Source organism: Rattus rattus, chromosome 2 (genome assembly GCF_011064425.1).
Source record: "Rattus rattus isolate New Zealand chromosome 2, Rrattus_CSIRO_v1, whole genome shotgun sequence".
Classification (NCBI taxonomy): Eukaryota; Metazoa; Chordata; class Mammalia; order Rodentia; family Muridae; genus Rattus; species Rattus rattus.
The window spans coordinates 43,208,640-43,226,333 of NC_046155.1; the positions used below are offsets into that span (position 1 = coordinate 43,208,640).

The 17,694-nt window shown below is 46.2% G+C and overlaps 1 protein-coding gene across 1 annotated transcript in view; it reads left to right on the forward strand.

Moving 5' to 3' along the window:
* Window positions 1–2,422: 2,422 nt before the first annotated feature.
* Entpd7 (ectonucleoside triphosphate diphosphohydrolase 7) overlaps window positions 2,423–17,694 on the forward strand; it is a 40,522-nt gene continuing 25,250 nt past the window's right edge. The window contains exons 1-4 of the mRNA XM_032892020.1: window positions 2,423–2,565; window positions 2,855–2,957; window positions 3,694–3,876; window positions 16,983–17,188. Coding sequence (XP_032747911.1) covers window positions 2,950–2,957; window positions 3,694–3,876; window positions 16,983–17,188 — 397 coding nt within the window. The 5' untranslated portion in view covers window positions 2,423–2,565; window positions 2,855–2,949. The remainder of the gene's footprint in view (window positions 2,566–2,854; window positions 2,958–3,693; window positions 3,877–16,982; window positions 17,189–17,694) is intronic.

The window sequence follows — 17,694 nt, forward strand, 5'->3', positions numbered from 1 at the left end:
AGTATACACACTTTTTGAATTTAGAACTCAGAGAACGATACTTCAAGGAGTTAAAATTTAATCCAAAATACCATTAAATTATTTCTATGTCTTCTTTTCTTTAGGAACTGTTCTCCGGAATAATTAAATTATTCATGTTTATATGTTTGTGGTTAATACCAAAGGTATGCAATGTGCATATGTGTGTGTGGGGGTGTGTGTGTGTGTGCGTGTGTGTGTGTGTGTGGGTGTGTGTGTGTGTGTGTGTGTGTGTGTGTGTGTGTTTGTGTTTGTTTAAAGGCACAGTCTCACTAAGAAATCCAGACTGTCTCATGGCAATCTTCCCATTTAAGCTTCCCAGTGAAGGGCTGGGGTTACAGGACTGGATCATCAAGTTCAGACCAGTCTTTTCTTTTTTGAGATAGGGTCTCATCTAGCTTCGGCTGGCCTCAAACTTGCTAAGCAGTAGAGGATGACCTTGGACTTTTTCTGATCCTCTGTTCAGGACTGCCAGGTTTGCAGGCAAGCACCACCGTGCTCGGGTTTGTCTCATTTTCTTGTTTTGTTTTATTTTGCTTGTTTGTTCTTGCTTTTCTGTTTTTATTAATGTGGTGCTGGGGGTCAAACACAGGGTTTCACAGTCTGTGCTGGGAAAACACTCTACCAGCTGATCTATGTTCCCAGCCCTACATTTGCCCGAATACCTTTTCCTCAGCACGGTTTCAGTGTCCCAGGTTAAGTATGACACTAAAGCAGTGTGGTGACTGAGGGAGAAAAAGTTGAGAGATGAGAGTTCGAGGAGAAAGGGAGAGTTAAGATGGCGACTTCATTGTCAGAGTAGCAGAAGGGAAAGACAAACTAGACAAAGGTCAGATCAAAGATGGCAGAACTCTGGTCAACCTGGGCAGCAAGCAGCCAGACCTCTTTCTACATATTCCTGGTTGTCCTGGAACTCACTGTGTATGCTAGACTGGCCTTGAACTGACAGAGATCTGCCTGCCTCTGCCTCTAAGTGGTAGGGTGAAAGGCAAGCCGCAACCCTAGCCAGTTTCTTTCTTTCTTTCTTTCTTTTTTTCTTTTTCTTTTTTTCGGAGCTGGGGACCGAACCCAGGGCCTTGCGCTTGCTAGGCAACACTCTACCACTGAGCTAAATCCCCAACCCGCCAGTTTCTTTATTTGCTCTTTTTCTTTCTAACTCAGGCCCAGCCGGAGAGCACCGAGGGTGTTCCTCTGGACCAGTCACCCAGCCTTCAGCCTCTCTTTGCTATAGTATCCCAAGTCAGAGATATATGAGCCCCGTCTCTTCCACTATTAAGCTGCTTTACCCCTCTGACAGCTTCCGTTCTCTGCCGAACGGTTACAGTCAGCTTTGAATGAAACCGTCCCTATTGAGCTCTTCCTGGTCTTCATCCCTGTCCCAGTGTTCCCTGATAGCCCACGTTAGCGGCGTTTTATGCGGGGAAAGTGTGATTTAGCTTTGGGAATGTATAAAAGCAGATAGTTCAGCTTTCAAAGATATGGAGTTAGTGGGGCAGACAGGCCCACTAATAATGATTGTAATTCAAAGGGGTAACTGAAACCGAAAGTGTTTATAAAGAGATGTGGGGTCGGGTGAGATTTTTGGAGGAAGACGCCATTAAGCCAAAGGTAAGGCATGATCAGGAGCTGACAAAGTAGGTGAGAGGAGCAGAATGAACAAAAGCTATCAGGTCCAAACCCCCAAGGGTGCATGCCGGAGCTTAAGCAAGAGGTAAGGAGACGCCGTAGGTGCACCGTGGACGGAGATGAAAGGGAGGTTGTAAAAACTTTAGATTTTCTGCCATTCAAGAGACTTCTTCATGCACATGAGGCACGGGGCTGGCGTAATCAAGAATAAAGAGACCGTTGCTTTTATGTCACCGTATGTATGGCCCAGGAGGGACAAATAATACAAATGTTCGTGATTTGCACACAGTAGACAACCAACTTTGAAGAAACGGACACGAGCGCTTTGATGCAAACATCACAGTCTCTAATTTTCTCCTCACAATATTTTTATCATGAGAGATGACAATGATCCTGAAACACCAATTTGTGGGCAAAAGGGACAGGATGGAGGAACTGCCATTTTGGGAAGAAAGGTTGTGCGCAAGGGTTGCATGGTTGTGGTGAGCATCCCGAGACCCACCCACAGGAACAGTTGAACAGTGGAAGGTGAAGCAGAGGTTACCCACAGGGAGCTGCTCCTGCAGCAGCTTGTGGCTTCACGGGCTGCGGGTCCCAGCCCGTCCTCCAGGCGGAGCCTGGGTGCGACGTCTTTTCCATTGGCTTGGAGTCCAGGGGCGGGCATGTGTAGCCTGGCGCCCTTGGGGATTGGCCCCGCTTTGAGCAGCCGCTCGGTGTGTGACAGCCGCGGCCTCGTCCCTGGCTCTAGCAGCTCGCAGGGCGGGCCTCTCCGGGTCCCCTGCAGTCATTGGCTCGGTGCGGTTTCCTTGGGGACGTGGCGCCGCCGGCAGCCGGGCCTCCTTCCGGCTGTGTTGGAAGCCACGGGGGACCGCTGAGGACCAGGCCGGGCTGTGCAGAGGGACGAGCGGGCCTCGGGATCCCGTGAGTGGGATTGCGGGAGAGCTGCGGGACGGAGAGGGATGAGGGGAGGAAGCGGGGTGCCCCGTCCCTACGACCTGGGTAGCGTGCTCCATGAGCACGGAGCCTGTCCACAGGAAAGCCCCACGCCCGGGATGCACGGTAGGGTCCTCTGGGCCCGCGGGAAGAGAGAGAACGGTCACGGAGTGAGTGAGGGTCAGCACAGTGGGAGGGAAGTGTACAGTCGCTACGGGGATCCCGTCCCTTGGGCACTGCTGGAGGCACGTCTGAAAGCCAGCCAACCCTTTTCCAGGCTGCTGGCTTAGGAGATGCCTGGGACTAGGAGGCCACCCTCTCAGAGCAAAAGGAAACGGAGGTGACAGACGTCCAGACCACTGAAGGGAACCCATGGCTAGGTAAGGTTTGCAGTCATTATGTCTGGCAAGGGGCTCAGTGGAGGGTGGTAGCAGGAGCAGGGGTGCGGGGAGGGGGATGCTGAGAGGCTAGGTGAGGCTTGCCCGAAGGCTGCACCTAAACTTTGCATCCTGGTCAGGTGTATGCAAAGATGTCAAAGCAGTGTTCTTTGGAAAGGCGAGTCCAGTAATTTCCACCTGGGGTCTTGAGAGTAGCAGCGGCTGTCTGTGAAAGTTGGTTGAGTCAGGGCAAAAGATTACGTTTTTACTATGTATCTGTTTAAACTAATTTTAGGAAAAGGTCTCCTTGTGTATATAATTTGTTAAAGCATTTAAAAAAAAATCAGTTAAGTAGCCTTTGTAACTATCTGGTTTCTTGACAGCATTGCTAGTGGTCATGTTGCAGTATCTCTGATTAACCAGTGTTAGGAAGTCCGGTCCCTACCTCCATCCCATCCCTCACGCCCACCCCCCACAGTGATCTTTCTATTAACACTAGATTACTCAAGTGCAGAGTTTGGAAACAGCACACCATGTCTTTCTAAACTGCGTAATAGAAACGCAGTCATACAGGTGCTTGCCTCTCATTTTCAACTGAAAAAAAAAAAGGATTTAAAAAAAGGTTTAGACTTCTCTTAACATGGATTTTGTCTTCGGGGTGTTCATGGTTTTAAAACATTTTTAACGCAGTGATTTTATGGAGAGTTTTAAGACTTCGCAAATGTTTGTCTCATTCCAGGATCAGTTTTTCCTACCTCTGCCCAGCCTCCTGGTACTTCACTGTACCCACAGTGAGCCCATTTCTCCGTCAGCGGGTGGCGTTCTTGGGACTTTTCTTTATTCCCTGTCTCCTTTTACTTCTGTTAATCATGGATTTACGACATTGGACCACTTCGTTACCACGAGATAGGCAGTATGAGAGGTAAGTCAGCTACCGGTCACTTTGATCAGATTGGTGTTGAAGTTATACACTTATTTTTGCAGTGCTGGGGGCTGAACCAGGGTCTTGCTCATGCTTGGTAAGCATTGTATCCCTAAGTTAAAGTTTTGATTGTTGAGACAAGGTTCACACTAAATTTCCTTAGTGACCTGGTACTCACTCTGTAGGCTGATCTTGAACTTGCAGTCAGCATGCAGCTCAGCCTTTTGACTAGCGGGATTGTAGTCTGTGGCACCAGACCTGGCTGAGTTTCTTTTCTTTTTTTTTTTTTTAAATAAACTCTTTGATGCACTATTAGCTTTAACTCCTGAGATATATATTTTTTTATTAGTAAAATTGCATGCCATTCATGACATAAGGCAAGTCCTAAGTCCCATTCTGTCCGTCTTCAGTTTTCGTTCAAGAATGCTGACGCTGTATTTCAGCCATGAAAGATAGCTTTCTATTTTCCTGTCTGGGTGGACTGAGGCTTACTGGGTAATACATGTTTAAGATTGTTGTGCTCTTTCGATGAATTGACTTCTCTATCTTTGTTCAATGAGTCTCTTGAGCCTTGGTTTTATTCTTTGCTCTGAAATCTACTAGCCTCATACTAACATAGCTATTTCAGCTTTATTCTGAATCATGTCAATGTGATTCTTTTCAGTACTTTTAAGTTTGTCTTTAATTTACATGTGCGTGTCCTGTGTTCATGCCTAAGGAGGACAGAAGGTGTTGGATCCCCTGGAACTGGAGTTATAGATGGTTTTGAGACACCATGTGGGTGCTGGGAACCAAACCTGGGTCCTCTGGAAGAGCAGTCAGTGCTTTTGATGGCTGAGACACCTATACAATACCTTTTTTTTAATAGTTAAGGTGGGCTTTTCATAGATAGTGCATTTAGCCTTGCCTTTTTTTTTTTTTTTTTTAATCCATTCTGGCTGTGTGGGTGATCTATCCTTCTAGGTTTTGTCTATTGATTACATTTAGACAGGGTCTGTCTTATCATTTGTGTGTGGTCATATTTACTCATTCCCCACCCCCCAGCTTTGTCCCTTCTTTGGAATTAAGCACTTTTTTTTATGATTCTATTTTATCCTCTTTGTTGGATTGATCAGATATAATTTAATACCTCTTAGTGGTTGCTTCAGGGTTTATAGTGTGTCGCTTTGTCACGTGGCTTGTACTTCAGGTGATGTGTTGTAACAGTCTGACAGCAGTGAGCCTTCAGACCACCTTTCCCGGAGGCCTTTAAGCCAGACATTTTATTTCTGCAAATGGTGTAAGTTCAATAACATGTTGTTATCATCTTAAACAGTCAATTGACTTTTCAAGGTTTTGAATTTTTTTCAAGAAGAAGAAGAAAACACTTGTGTGTTTACTCATATAGCCATCCTTGCATCTCATACCATATTCCTGTTGTCTTTTATATATAATTTCCTTTTTTCCCCTTTTCTTTTATTGGATTTTTTAAAATTTGCATTTCAAATGTTATACCCTTTCCCAGTTTCCCCTCTGGAAACCCCCATCCCATCCCCTCACCTCCTGCCTCTATGAGGGTGCTCCTCCCCCCTACTTCTTCCCACCTCCTCTCCCCGGCATTCCCCTATACATTGGGGCATCGAGCCATCACAGGTCCAAGGGCCTCTCTTCCCATTGCTGCCTGACAAGGCCATCCTATGCTACATATGCAGCTGGAGCCATGGGTTGCTCCATGTGTACTCTTTGGTTGGTGGTTTAGTCCCTGGGAGCTCTGGGGGTGTCTGGTTGGTCCCGTTGTCTTAAAGAAAATCTTTTTCCCATTCCTAGTAGGGTGAGTCTATAGGGGATGAATTCTTTCAATTTTCATGTTTTTATTTTCGACAAAGTCCTTACTTTGCTTTCATTTTGGGGGAAAAAAAATCCATCGTTAAAGAACTCCTGTACCGATCTTTTTTTTTTTTTTTTTTCTTGTTGGCTTGCATTCTTTCTGAGAAGTCTGCTGTCATGTGTACCCTGTGTACACGTGTCTCCTTTCCTTCCAAGATGTTCTCCTAGTGATCTGAAGCAGTTTGACTGTGCCGTGCTATGTGAGCGTTTTCTCCGTGGTTAGTGACTCTTGTTCAGGAGCAGCCATAGTGATGCCTGGAGTTACAAAGGTGACTATAACACAACCCTTAGATTTGTAGAGCTGTAAGAGTTTTAAAACCAAATTTGGAAAGTTTTTGAACACCATCTTTTTATCTATTTTTCTGTTCTCCTTCGGGGACTCAGGCTATATGTGCATTGAGCCTGGACGCTTTCCCCAAACTAACTGACTATGTGGGGTTTTCTCTCTGTGTGTTCTAGTCTGGATATTTTATTTCCATTTACTTATTTATTCATTTCATTTTTTAAAATAGGGTCTCATTAGAGAGTCCTGGGTAGCCTTGGAGTCCCTATGTAGTCCTGGCTGCTTTCATATTTTGTTTTTGTTTTTGTTTTTTTCAGAGCTGGGGACCCGAACCAGGGCCTTGCGCTTGCTAGGCAAGCTTTCTTTCTCTCTCTCTCTCTCTCTCTCTCTCTCTCTCTCTCTCTCTCTTCCTTCCTTCCTTCCTTCCTTTCTAATTGCCTCTTAGACATGTATCAGGGGACTTCGGGCTCCAAGTGATAACTCAGATAAACTTAAAATAATAATAATCACAAAATCCCCTTACTAGCACACGTCACTTGTTGTCCAGAGACAGAGAGGCAGTGGCACCGTCACTTTAGCCAGCAGGGTGGGGGCTGCTGTACTTCTCCATCTTGCTTTTCACACACTTATTTAATAGTTCTAAAATCGCCACCAATAGCGCCCAGGGCCACAGGGTCCCATCAAGAGAGAAGCAGCCTCTGCACGGCCCTTTTGTAGTGAGGATGGAGGTGAATCTTGCCAGACTCCTCTAGCAACACTTGCATCGTGGCTTTTTGTGCTCTGAATTGTGACAAATGCCTGTTCTTACTCTTCACCGGTTCTGTCCCCAGAATTCTCATTTCTCATTTCATTTTGTTGTTAATCAGTTAAAATTGCGTTGGACGCCATGATGTGCAAGCTGGTCTGCCAGACATAGCTGCTTGCTTGTTCAGCCTTCCCTCTTCCCGCTAGAACTCTTGTTCATTCGGAGTTTGGAGTTTTCCTCTCCAGGAGAGAATATACTGTTGGCGTCACTACAGTAGTCAAGCAGAAGAAGAAGCTTGTCGATGAAAAGCCTAAGTTTTACATCTAAATCCACAAATTGAGTTTCTTTGCTGCCTAATGGGGTTTCCTTGACACATCTTAGCACAGATCTCCATTGGCAGACGACAGCTTGAACTGACTGAATGCTGTATGGATTAGCTGAGGTGGCTAGGGTGAACTGTCAGAGGATGAGTAGTGAGCTCTATGGTGGACCGGTAGATTAGGGTGTGGCTGGTTGAGCTGTTGGATCGAGGGCAGGGATAGGAGCTGGAGGCAGGGATGGGTGGAACTTTCCAGATTTCAATGAAAAGACTTAGAAGGTTTTGAAGAGAGGTGTGATAGGATTTACTCTTTAAAAACCTCCGCAGCAGTGGTGTACACCTTTGGTCCTAGCACTTGGGAATCTGAGCAGGTGGATCTCTGAGTTCCAGGCCAGCTTGGTCTACAGAGTGAGTTCCAGAGCAGCCAGGGCTCCACAGAGAAACCCTGTCTTGAAAGACAAGGAAGCAAGCAAACGAACAAACACGCTCACGTTGATGGCATTGTGGAGAATGAATTGGAAGGAACTACGGAAGCAGAGGGAATTTCATGAGCAGGTAGCCTGAAGTTGGGTGGCAGCAACGTAGACAAAGCAAAGTAAAGCCCCAAGTGGGCTGCAGGAGGTACAGTGACCCACTGCGTCCTAAGCGACCAGATCCAGTACCTAACTACTTGTTAGGTTGGCTTGACTGAAATGAGATCGCCGTGAAACTGCGGAGCACACACATTGTCCACCAGAAGGCTATTACTAAAGTCCTAACGCCCTGAAAGGGTTTGCTCAAGCAGCCAGCAGCCCTTGTACCACAGAGCTTACTGTTAATTAATTGACAGCCATGTACACACGGCCGCAAACAGCTGTGTGCTATAAATTCCTCCTGCAGCAGCTCCACGAGACGTCTAGGGGGTCGGACATCTCTGAGGACTTTGCCATGGGTTCATAGTATTGTACCAGACACCGGGGTACAAAGATGAACAGAACGTGGCTCCTGAACACAGAGTTCATAACCTCACTAGACAGCATATCTGAGTGAATAATTGAGATAAGTCATTTAGAATCGGGAACAAAGTTAATCATCAACGAATCCTAAGAGACCCATGAGCAAGCAACCAGATGTGCTACTGTAAGTTCATGTTCTAAAAGTGGGTGCACACTGAGATAAGAGAGGCCTTTTATACAGCTTGATTTTCTTCTTCCTTGTTCAGCTCCTCCCCCTTCTCTTCCTCCCCGTCCACCTCTTCCTCCTGGCTTACTCTCTGTCCTCCTCTTCCTCTTCCTCCTTCTGTGTTATTCTTCCTCCTCCTCTTCCTTTCTCTCCTCCTCTTCCTCTCCCTCCTCTTCCTTTCTCTCCTCTTCCTTTCACTCTCCCTCCTCATCTTCCTCTTCCTTCCTCTCCCTTCTCCGTCTTTTTCCTCTCCCTCATCCTTTTACTCCTCTCCTTCCTCATCTTCCTCTTCCTTCCCCCTCCCTCCTCCCTGTCCTTTTCCTCTCCCTCATCCTTTTACCCCTCTCCCTCCTCGTCTTCCTCCTGCTCCCCCTCCTCATCCTCCTCTTCCTCCTCCCTCTCCTCCTCCTCTCTCATCTCATTGTTTTGTTTTTGCTTTTGCTCGTTCTACAGGCAAGGTTGACCTGAAAGTCACCGTATCCACCAGTCATTCCTTTCCTTTGCCGGTGTTTTAATTAGCATGGCTCCCACTTTTCACACAAAACCAAAGATTCCGGTAAATCAGAATGATGGCTACTTTGGGTTCCGGTTTTCGATAGATGCCCGCGTCCTGAAAGCAGTGTTAGCTGGCCTGTGGCAGTGGGGCTGAGGAGGACTTTATTAAAGACAGCCAGACACCAGGTGCCGTATGGCAGGCTTGTATTCCAAGTCTAGGGAGGAAAGGCAGACAAGGCTGCAGAGTGAGAGCCTGTCTCAAAAATATGGGGGAAAATACACTGAATAATTCAAAATTTTCTACAGTATCTATCGTGGTGAACAGTTCTGTGTATTTCGTTAAAACTTTTATCACACAGTCTGATAGTTTAGTTAGTGGTGACCTGGAATAATTGTTTTTAGTTGTTGTATCTTTAACTCACTTAGGACCCTGTAACAAATGGAGGAGACAAGGCCTGTCTGACGTGCAGGGGCTTCCAGTGTGCAGCCTAGTCGAGAATGCCCATTATAGTTCCTTGGGGTGGTATTGTGGTTTTAGGGTCAATTAGCCCTAATCGTTTGTTACGTGGGTAATCTTGGGGAGGTTTCCTAATTAGTTCTACCGTTCAATTTATTTTAATGCATAAAGTGGGAATGAAAGTGAGTTCTTTTGTTCCCTTTTTTCTTTCCTTCCCCTCCCTCCCTCTCTACCTCTCTCCCTCCCTTCCTTTTGTTTGTTTTTCTTTTGGTTTCTCTGTGTAGCCCTGGCTGTCCTGGAATTTGCCCTGTAGACCAGGGTGGCCTCGAACTCATAGAGATCCACCTGCTTCTCCTTCCCAAGTCCTGAGATCAAAGGCATGTGCCACCGCCTCCCAGCTGTGAAAATGTTTTGTCTTATCGTTTGAGTTAGGAATAAAGCATTTAGCCAGCCAGGATGGTGCATGCCTGTTCCCTCAACACTTGAGACGTAGAGGTGCTGAGACCCTGCCTTTGAGAAACAAAAGCAGCAGCAAATAAAGAAATAAGGGGGCGGGGGATAAAGGGTCTAGACCACCCAACATACTGATTATGCAAATATATTATTTGAAGTATATTATTTTAAGTAATGTTGATTTTTCTGTTCTTAAATTACCTTCTATGACCTGAAGTATATTCTGCAGATTAGTAACATTAAGAATTGTGTTTGCTTGCTTGTTTTCTTTCTTTCTTTCTTTCCTTTCTTTCTTCCTTCCTTTCTTTCTTTCTTTCTTTCTTTCTTTCTTAGCACCTTTTTTTTTTTCCTGGAGCTGAGGACTGAACCCAGGACTTTTGCACTTGATAAGCAAGCTCTCTACCACTGAACTAAATCCCCAACTCAACTCTCCTTCCTTCCTTCCTTCCTTCCTTCCTTCCTTCCTTCCTTCGTTTCCTTCGCAGCATCTGCTGCTTGACTACTAGGGAGCACTAGCTGCTGACAGAGCGACAGTTTAGGAAGCTAGGAATCATGGGAAAGCTTTATTGACGGTTCTGAAAGAGTTAAGGAAAGTCCTTCTCCTTGTGGCTGTTTACATTATCATAGACATAATATAGTTACAGCTTCCTACTTCAGTTATCCCTAGGAACACGCTGAAATCTGCAGCAGTGTTCTGTGGAGTTCCGCAGAGGCTGCCATGCTGCTGGGAACAGACCACAAGTGTCCCCACAGGAGCAAATGTGGAGGCCTTTGCTTGGGAGAATGTGTGCCAAGGAACACTGCAGCCCTTCTGCGGCCTCAGGAAGTAAAGCTTAAGTTTACAGTGATCTCTCTGCGTCTTTGAGTTTCCTAATACTTCAATTACTTTCTGTTAAAGACCTTTATTTGCTTTTATTCAGCTCTTAGTGATATACGATTTCTAAGGTAATATGGCTGAAAACATTAGAAGTTCCTGTGTGGGTTTTTTCACAATCTCAGGGTTGTTTGTCCGTCCTTCCTTCCTTCCTTCCTTCCTTCCTTCCTTCCTTTCTTTTTAATTGTGAGCATATACCCATAATCTTTCTGGAGGTCAAAAAGAGACATTACATTAAATTAAAATAAAAATGATTCACTTTAGGATGTGCATATGTAGTTAGGTTTTCTTTTATAAGAGTTTGAAAGAGTTCTTTCCTGGTGAAACTGGAGGCGTCTCCTCACATGCATTCATTTGCCTTATCTTAATGGCATTTGGTCCACTTACAAGCAGGGTTTTAAGTTATCAGTGTTCCTGTCTGCTTTGGCTAATCGTGTTAAGAGGCAAGCAGTAACCTTTCAAGCTGTTTTTCTGGCCATGTATTGAAGCCATCATGGACAGCTACTGCAATGCCACGCTGCTATATCTGGTTTTGAGTTATGAGCAGTGTCATAAAATATGTTGACATTCAGCAAAGAGCTGCTAGGCCCATACTGATGGAGGCCCCATGTATTGATTTTTGGCACATTGCTAAGTTCTGTTTGAACTTTGAAAGCGCTATAATTGATGTTGACCACGTGAGCCAGGTAATTGTTTGGTCAGTTAGAGCTGTAGTGCTGTTAATATTTTCAGGATAATGGCCGTGAAAAGCCCTTCTGTCGCGTCTACTTGAGGGGATGTATTTGTGGGTAACTCTCATCAACTCGGCAGTGACTAGAGGAAGATCATGTTAGAGAGAGAAGGGGGTGGGAAGAGGAGAGGGTGGAGGGCGAAGGAGGATCTGAGCTATTTGAGGGAAGGGAATGTGAGTGAGGTGTGGGTGGAGAATTGGCTCTTTCTTGGCTGAAGGAATCCAGAGCTTTTAGACATTTTTCTCTTGGGCTTTAGGTCCTTTCTAGACATTGATCTCTGTGGCACCAACAAAGGAGAAAGGTCCAATGGTGCAAGTGACCCGCTGTTGGCCAAGGCTGGGCCTGCACACATAAATGAAAACATTCTGGAAGGGACTGCGGGTCTGCACGTGTGGGAGCATAGAGACTGCCTGGTGGTTGGAAAGTGTGAGGAGGAGGAGGCGGTTTCACGAGCGACTCCAGCATTCCAGAAATGGTGCCTCTGCTACTTCCTGGGGGACGGGCAAGGCCTTCTTCAACCACTTGTCTGTAGCAAGATAAGAAAATGGAGACTTCTGCTGCCCGCAGTGATTGTTTAAAGACTCTATTAGGGATCAGAAGGCGAACGCCACCTGGTCCTTCCTTTCTGCTCTGTAGTCCATAGCCAGCTGATGGTTTTTCTTTTTGCTGTTGCCCTCATGATGAAGTCTAAAGGAAAGGAAAGCTAAGTTGAGCTGTACCAAAATTAGACCTGTGAATCTGCCCATTTCAGCAAGAATCAGAAATGATAACAGGGCACTCTGCAAAGTCATTGAAACTGCTTTAAGAGGCCAGTTGAGTTTGAGGGTAGCAGAAGAAAGACGTGGAAGAATCGGGAACAGACCGACAGCTCCACACTGTGGGCTCCAGGAACAGTGAGTACAGACTGAGCTCGTCTTAGGCACCGTCGTAAGGATCACTGACAGCGACAAGTGCTGCAGGCAGGCTGCCTGCTCGTGAGAAATGGCCTAAGCAAATGGAGAGAAACCTTAGAGGTTCATGCTGATTCTACACCAGCTACTCAAAGGGCATAATGGCCGGTCCTCCTAGAGCAGAAGGAAAAGGCTTTTCAGTGGGCGGAGAGATGGTACTATGGTTAAGACTGTGTACTGTTCTTGTGGAACTTGTCTGTGGTTCCCAGCACCAGTACCCCTTAGGTGCTCCACAACCACCTGTAATGTACACGCATGCATGCACACATGCACATGCGTGTTGGTGCACAGGTACACAATTTTTTTCAAAAATGGAGGCTGGTATGTTGTTAAAAGCCTTTATTCTCAGCACTCAGGAGGCAGAGGCAGATGGATCTCTGTGAGTTTGAGGCCAACATGGTCTACATATTCCTGGTGAGTTAAAGCTACTTAGTAAGACCCTGTATCAAAGATGGATGAATGGACGGATGGACAGACAGACAGATGGGCAGACAGACAGATAGAAAGGAAAGGCTTTTGGAATTGTTGTCAGTAATATCAAAGTTAGCATAGATGCACTGGGGTTTCTGAGAAACCAGGCTGGGTATGTAGTTCATTGTTAGCCATGTATAAAGCCCTAGGTTTGAACCCTACTACTGTGTTAACCAGATGTAGTGATATATGCTGGTAACACTAGGACTTGGGAGGTGGAGATCAAGATACACGAGACCCTGTCTCACTAAAGCAAGCAGGCAGGCAGGCAGGCAGTGCAGGCAGTGCAAGCAGGCAGGCAGTGCAGGCAGGCAGTGCAGTGCAAGCAGTGCAAGCAGTGCAGGCAGGCAAGCAGTGCAGGCAGTGCAGGCAGGCGGTGGGCAGTGCAGGCAGTGCAGGCAGTGCAGGCAGTGCAGGCGGGCGGTGCAGGCGGTGCAGGCGGGTGGTGCAAGCGGTGCAAGCGGTGCGGGCAGGCAGTGCAAGCAGTGCAAGCAGTGCGGGCAGGCAGTGCAAGCGGTGCAGGCAGTGCAGGCAGTGCAGGCGGTGCAAGCGGTGCAGGCGGTGCAAGCAGTGCAGGCAGTGCAAGCGGTGCAGGCAGGCAAGCGGTGCGGGCGGTCGCGGTGCGGGCAGGCAGTGCAGGCGGTGCAGGCGGTGCAGGCAGGCAGTACAGGGGCGGGCAGGCAGGCAGTGCAGGCGGGCAGTACAGGCGGTGCAGGCAGGCAGGCAGGCAGGCAGTGCAGGCAGGCAGTGCAAGCAGTGCAGGCAGGCAGTGCAGGCAGGCAGGCAGTGCAGGCAGGCAGTACAGGCAGTACAGGCAGGGCAGGCAGTACAGGCAGTGCAGGCAGGCAGGCAGTGCAGTGCAGGCAGTGCAGGCAGGCAGTGCAAGCAGTGCAGGCAGTGCAAGGCAGGCAGGGCAGGCAGGCAGTGCAGGCAGAGAAGCCATGCTGAACATGAGAAAGAATGAGTGGAGAAGAGGGTGAGAGGGCGAATGCTCAGGAGAAAGAGAAGGTTTCGTTACAGCAGTGGTTCTCAACATGAGTCTTTTTCTGAGAGCTGTGAATTCAAAACTGTAATACTGAGATGTTTTCTACCCTTGTCATTGTAGTAAATCAGGAAATGGTTACCCTCCTAACCATTTCTAAGAACACAGTTAAGTGGAATTCAGTCTTTACATTGTTACAAAACAGATCTCCAGAACTTTCGCCATCTTACAAGTCTGCGGCTCTCTACCCATCAACTCACATCTCTCTCTCTTCCTCCTGCCAGCCAGCAGTCCCCAGCTGTCTCCCTTTTCTCTCTGACTTTGACTCCTTTACCCACCTCGTGCCAGTGGAATGAATAGCACATTCATCTCTTGTGGCTGGCTTGTTTCTCTTGGCGTGGTGTCCTGTGGCAGCATGTAACAAGATCTTCTTGCTTTGTAGAGCTGGATAACATTTCTTTGTATGTACAGACCACGTCGTATTTACCTGTTCGCCCACTGCTGGGCGTTTGGCTTGCCTTCACCTCCGGATTGCCATTCACCTTTTCCAACAAGTTGACACCTGCCTGGGTGATGTAAGCGGATGTGCAATTGGCGATGGCTTAGCACAAATCAGTATAGCGATGGACTTGTAGTTACTGTACTCTGCTTTGCGATTACACGTGTAGCGAGGCAGGGGATTACTACGTTGTAGTCACTAAGGATCAGGTGAGAACTAGACATCCAAGTCTCCTGCACATCAAAACCGTCATGGGGGAGAATCCTTGGGCCATTAAGCCATGAACTAAATTTAACTGCTTTTATCCTGGAACACTTATTTTTTTCCACTGAAGAAAGGACTGAGAGGAAAAACCATAGTTTTCAGACTTAGGTATTTCATAGATATTTTATTTATTTTTAAAGATTCTGCTTTACAGCCAGGCGTGGCGGCACATGCCTTTGATCTCAGCACTCAGGAGGCAGAGGTAGGTAGGAGGCCCTCTGTGAGTTCAAGATCAACCTGATATACATAGCGAATTGTAGACCCAGCCAGAACTACATAGTGAGACTCTGTCTCAAAAAAGGGAGGGGATGTGGAAAGAGAAATGGATCAGTGGTTAAGAGCCCTGGTTGCTTTGGCAGAGGACCCAAGTACCAACATGGCAGCTCACAATGGCCTGTAACTGCAGTTCCAATGTACCCAGTGCCCTGTTCTGGAGTCCATGTGCATCAGCCCTGCAAATGATACACACACACACACACACACACACACACACACACACACACACACACACACACACACACACACACACACACACACACACACACACACACACACACACACACACACACATACACACACACACACACACACACACACACACACTGTGTGTGCAAAAACACAGACACACAGTAATACATATATTTTTAAAATGAAAAAATAATTTTTGGCATACAAAGGTTTAAACCTTGGGCCTTGTACGTGCTAGGCCAGCAGTCTACTACAAAGTTAAACTCTTCGTCTGTAGACCTTTATTTGAAAATGAATGAGATAAACCTGTTACCTCCAAAGAAAACAGATGTCAGGGCTTGGGTGGAAAAATCTGAGCTTCCAAGTGGGAAATTAGAGTCTAGTTCATCTTTGCCACTGCGAATTTGGCATTCCCAGCACCTTAAAGATTTTTATGAGAAACATTGGTGCTGATATTAGTGAATTTTTTGAACTGTAAAATAAAATGTGTCTTTAGGAAGATTTGCATTAATTCATTGAGTCAAGGGTTTTTTTGTCCCCCCAATAATGATGTTAAAGAATTATGCAGTGCTACAAAAAGCCATCCTGTAATGTAACAGAATATAAGATTTTTTGAGTGGGGTTTTTGTGTGACTTTGTTTAGTTAGTTTGTTTTTGTTTTTGTTTTGTTTCATTTTGATACAAGGTTTTACTGTGTCGCTTTGGCTGGCCTGGAGCTCACTATGGAGAAGAGGCCTTGAACTCACAGAGATCTACCTGCCTCTGCCTCTGGAGCACTGGGATTAAAGACCTGTGTCACCACGCCTGGCCTGTTAGCTTTTGTTTGTTTGTTGTTGTTGTTGTTGTTGTTTTTTTGTCAACTTGATACAGGCCAGATTCTTCTGGAAAGAGAGAAGCCTAAATTGAGAAAATGTCTCCCTAAGATTGGCCAGTTGGCAAGTCCATGGGGCATTATTTGGATTAATGACCAAAGACAAAGGGCTCAGACCACCGTGAGTGGTGCCGCCTTTCGGCAGCTAGTCCTGGGTGGTGTTAGACATCAGACTGAACAAAGCACAGGGAACAGGCCAGTAAGCAGCACTCTTCCGTGCCCTCTGCTTCTGTTCCAGCCACCAGGTCCTTACCTTGAGTTCCTTCTCTGACTTCCCTCAGTGATGGAATGTTACCTGAAGTAATAAGATGAATTAACCCTTTCCTGCCCCAAGGGCTTTGGCCATGGTGTTTATCGCAGCGGTAGAAACCATAGCGAAGGTAGTTTTAGATTCCCATTGCAGCAAATTTCAAAGAAACTCTACTTGTTTCAAGTTACAGTTACAGAAGCAGAGTGTCTGCAGCCTTCCGAAGGTCTGTCAAAACTGCTTCATGGCCTGAGGATGTAACTCGGTGGGACAATGCTTGCCTAGCCCGAGTGCGACCCTAGGTTCAATCAGGTGTTTGTTTCAGATTCTGTGGCTTAATTAGTCAACCAATTAAATAAAAAAAAAAAAAAGACAATCTTTCCTTTTGCAGCAAGCATGAAAGGCTAGGCTATCACACACTCAACTAATGCAGGGTCTGTAGCACACCAAATACTGGAGCAAACGTGAGGTGTTAACCAAGGTACGAAAGGCATTTGCAAATCTATGAAACAATAGGACTCTTTCCATTTCCTGTTTCAGGAAGTATAGCATAGGTAGGTGTGTGTAATATAAGTATGTAGTGTTCGAATGAATTCATTGTTGTTAGCTACGTGAATTAATATCTAATATTTAAACATTTGCTGGGTCTGGTGGCACATGCCTTTAATGCCTTTAATTACTCAGAAGGCAGAGGCAGGCAACCCTTTGTGAGTTCAAGGCCAGCCTGTCTGTATAATTAGCTCCAGGCCAACCAAGGCTACATAGCGAAACCCTGTCTCAAAAAGCGAAGCCAACCAAACAAAAACGTCTTTTACTTTATTTTGTAATGTACCAAGTGTGCATAGATATGACCCAAGTACACCACAGCTTGGCTCATAGATATGTAAGACGTTGGTGGAGACTCGTGGGCAACTGAAGCAAGCGCTCGAATTCTTCATGGACCCAACTCATTTTATTTTCTCCTTCTTAGGTATCTGGCCCGGGTAGGAGACCTCGAAGCCACCAACACGGAAGACCCAAATCTGAGTTATGGACTCGTCGTGGACTGTGGCAGCAGCGGCTCCCGGATTTTTGTTTACTTCTGGCCCAGGCATAATGGGAACCCCCATGACTTGCTGGACATCAAGCAGATGAGAGACCGAAACAGCCAGCCCGTGGTTAAGAAAATAAAGCCAGGTACTAATCAGAAGGGGTTTGGTTGTTAATCTTTTACCTGGCCTGGGCATCCAAAGAGAAGGGAGGAGGGAGGCTCCCCTTGTCTTTGTGGGGATCTGGACAGTGAGAGGAATCTCAAATTCATTGTCATCCTGCTTCTTTCAAAGACATAAATGTAAAATTAAATGCAATAAATTATAATATTGTAAAAATGATACGGTTATGCAATAATGGCATAAAACATGTGGGAAACAACTAACCAATGTGTGGTTGGATTTAAGGCCCTCTTCGTGAGCTGTAATATATCCAAGGTGCTTGGGTGACCATAAATCTGGCCCTAGGGGATAAACAAACACTAAATAATACCACTCTGCTAAAGGAAGAGAACAATAAAATGACTTCTAAGGGAAAAAAACCGTAAATGTAGGTCCTTCCACAGAATCTGTTTTTGTTTTTTGTTTTTGTTTTTGTGTGAGACAGGGTTGCTCTTTGTAACCCTGGGTGTCCTGGAATTCGCTCTGTATTCC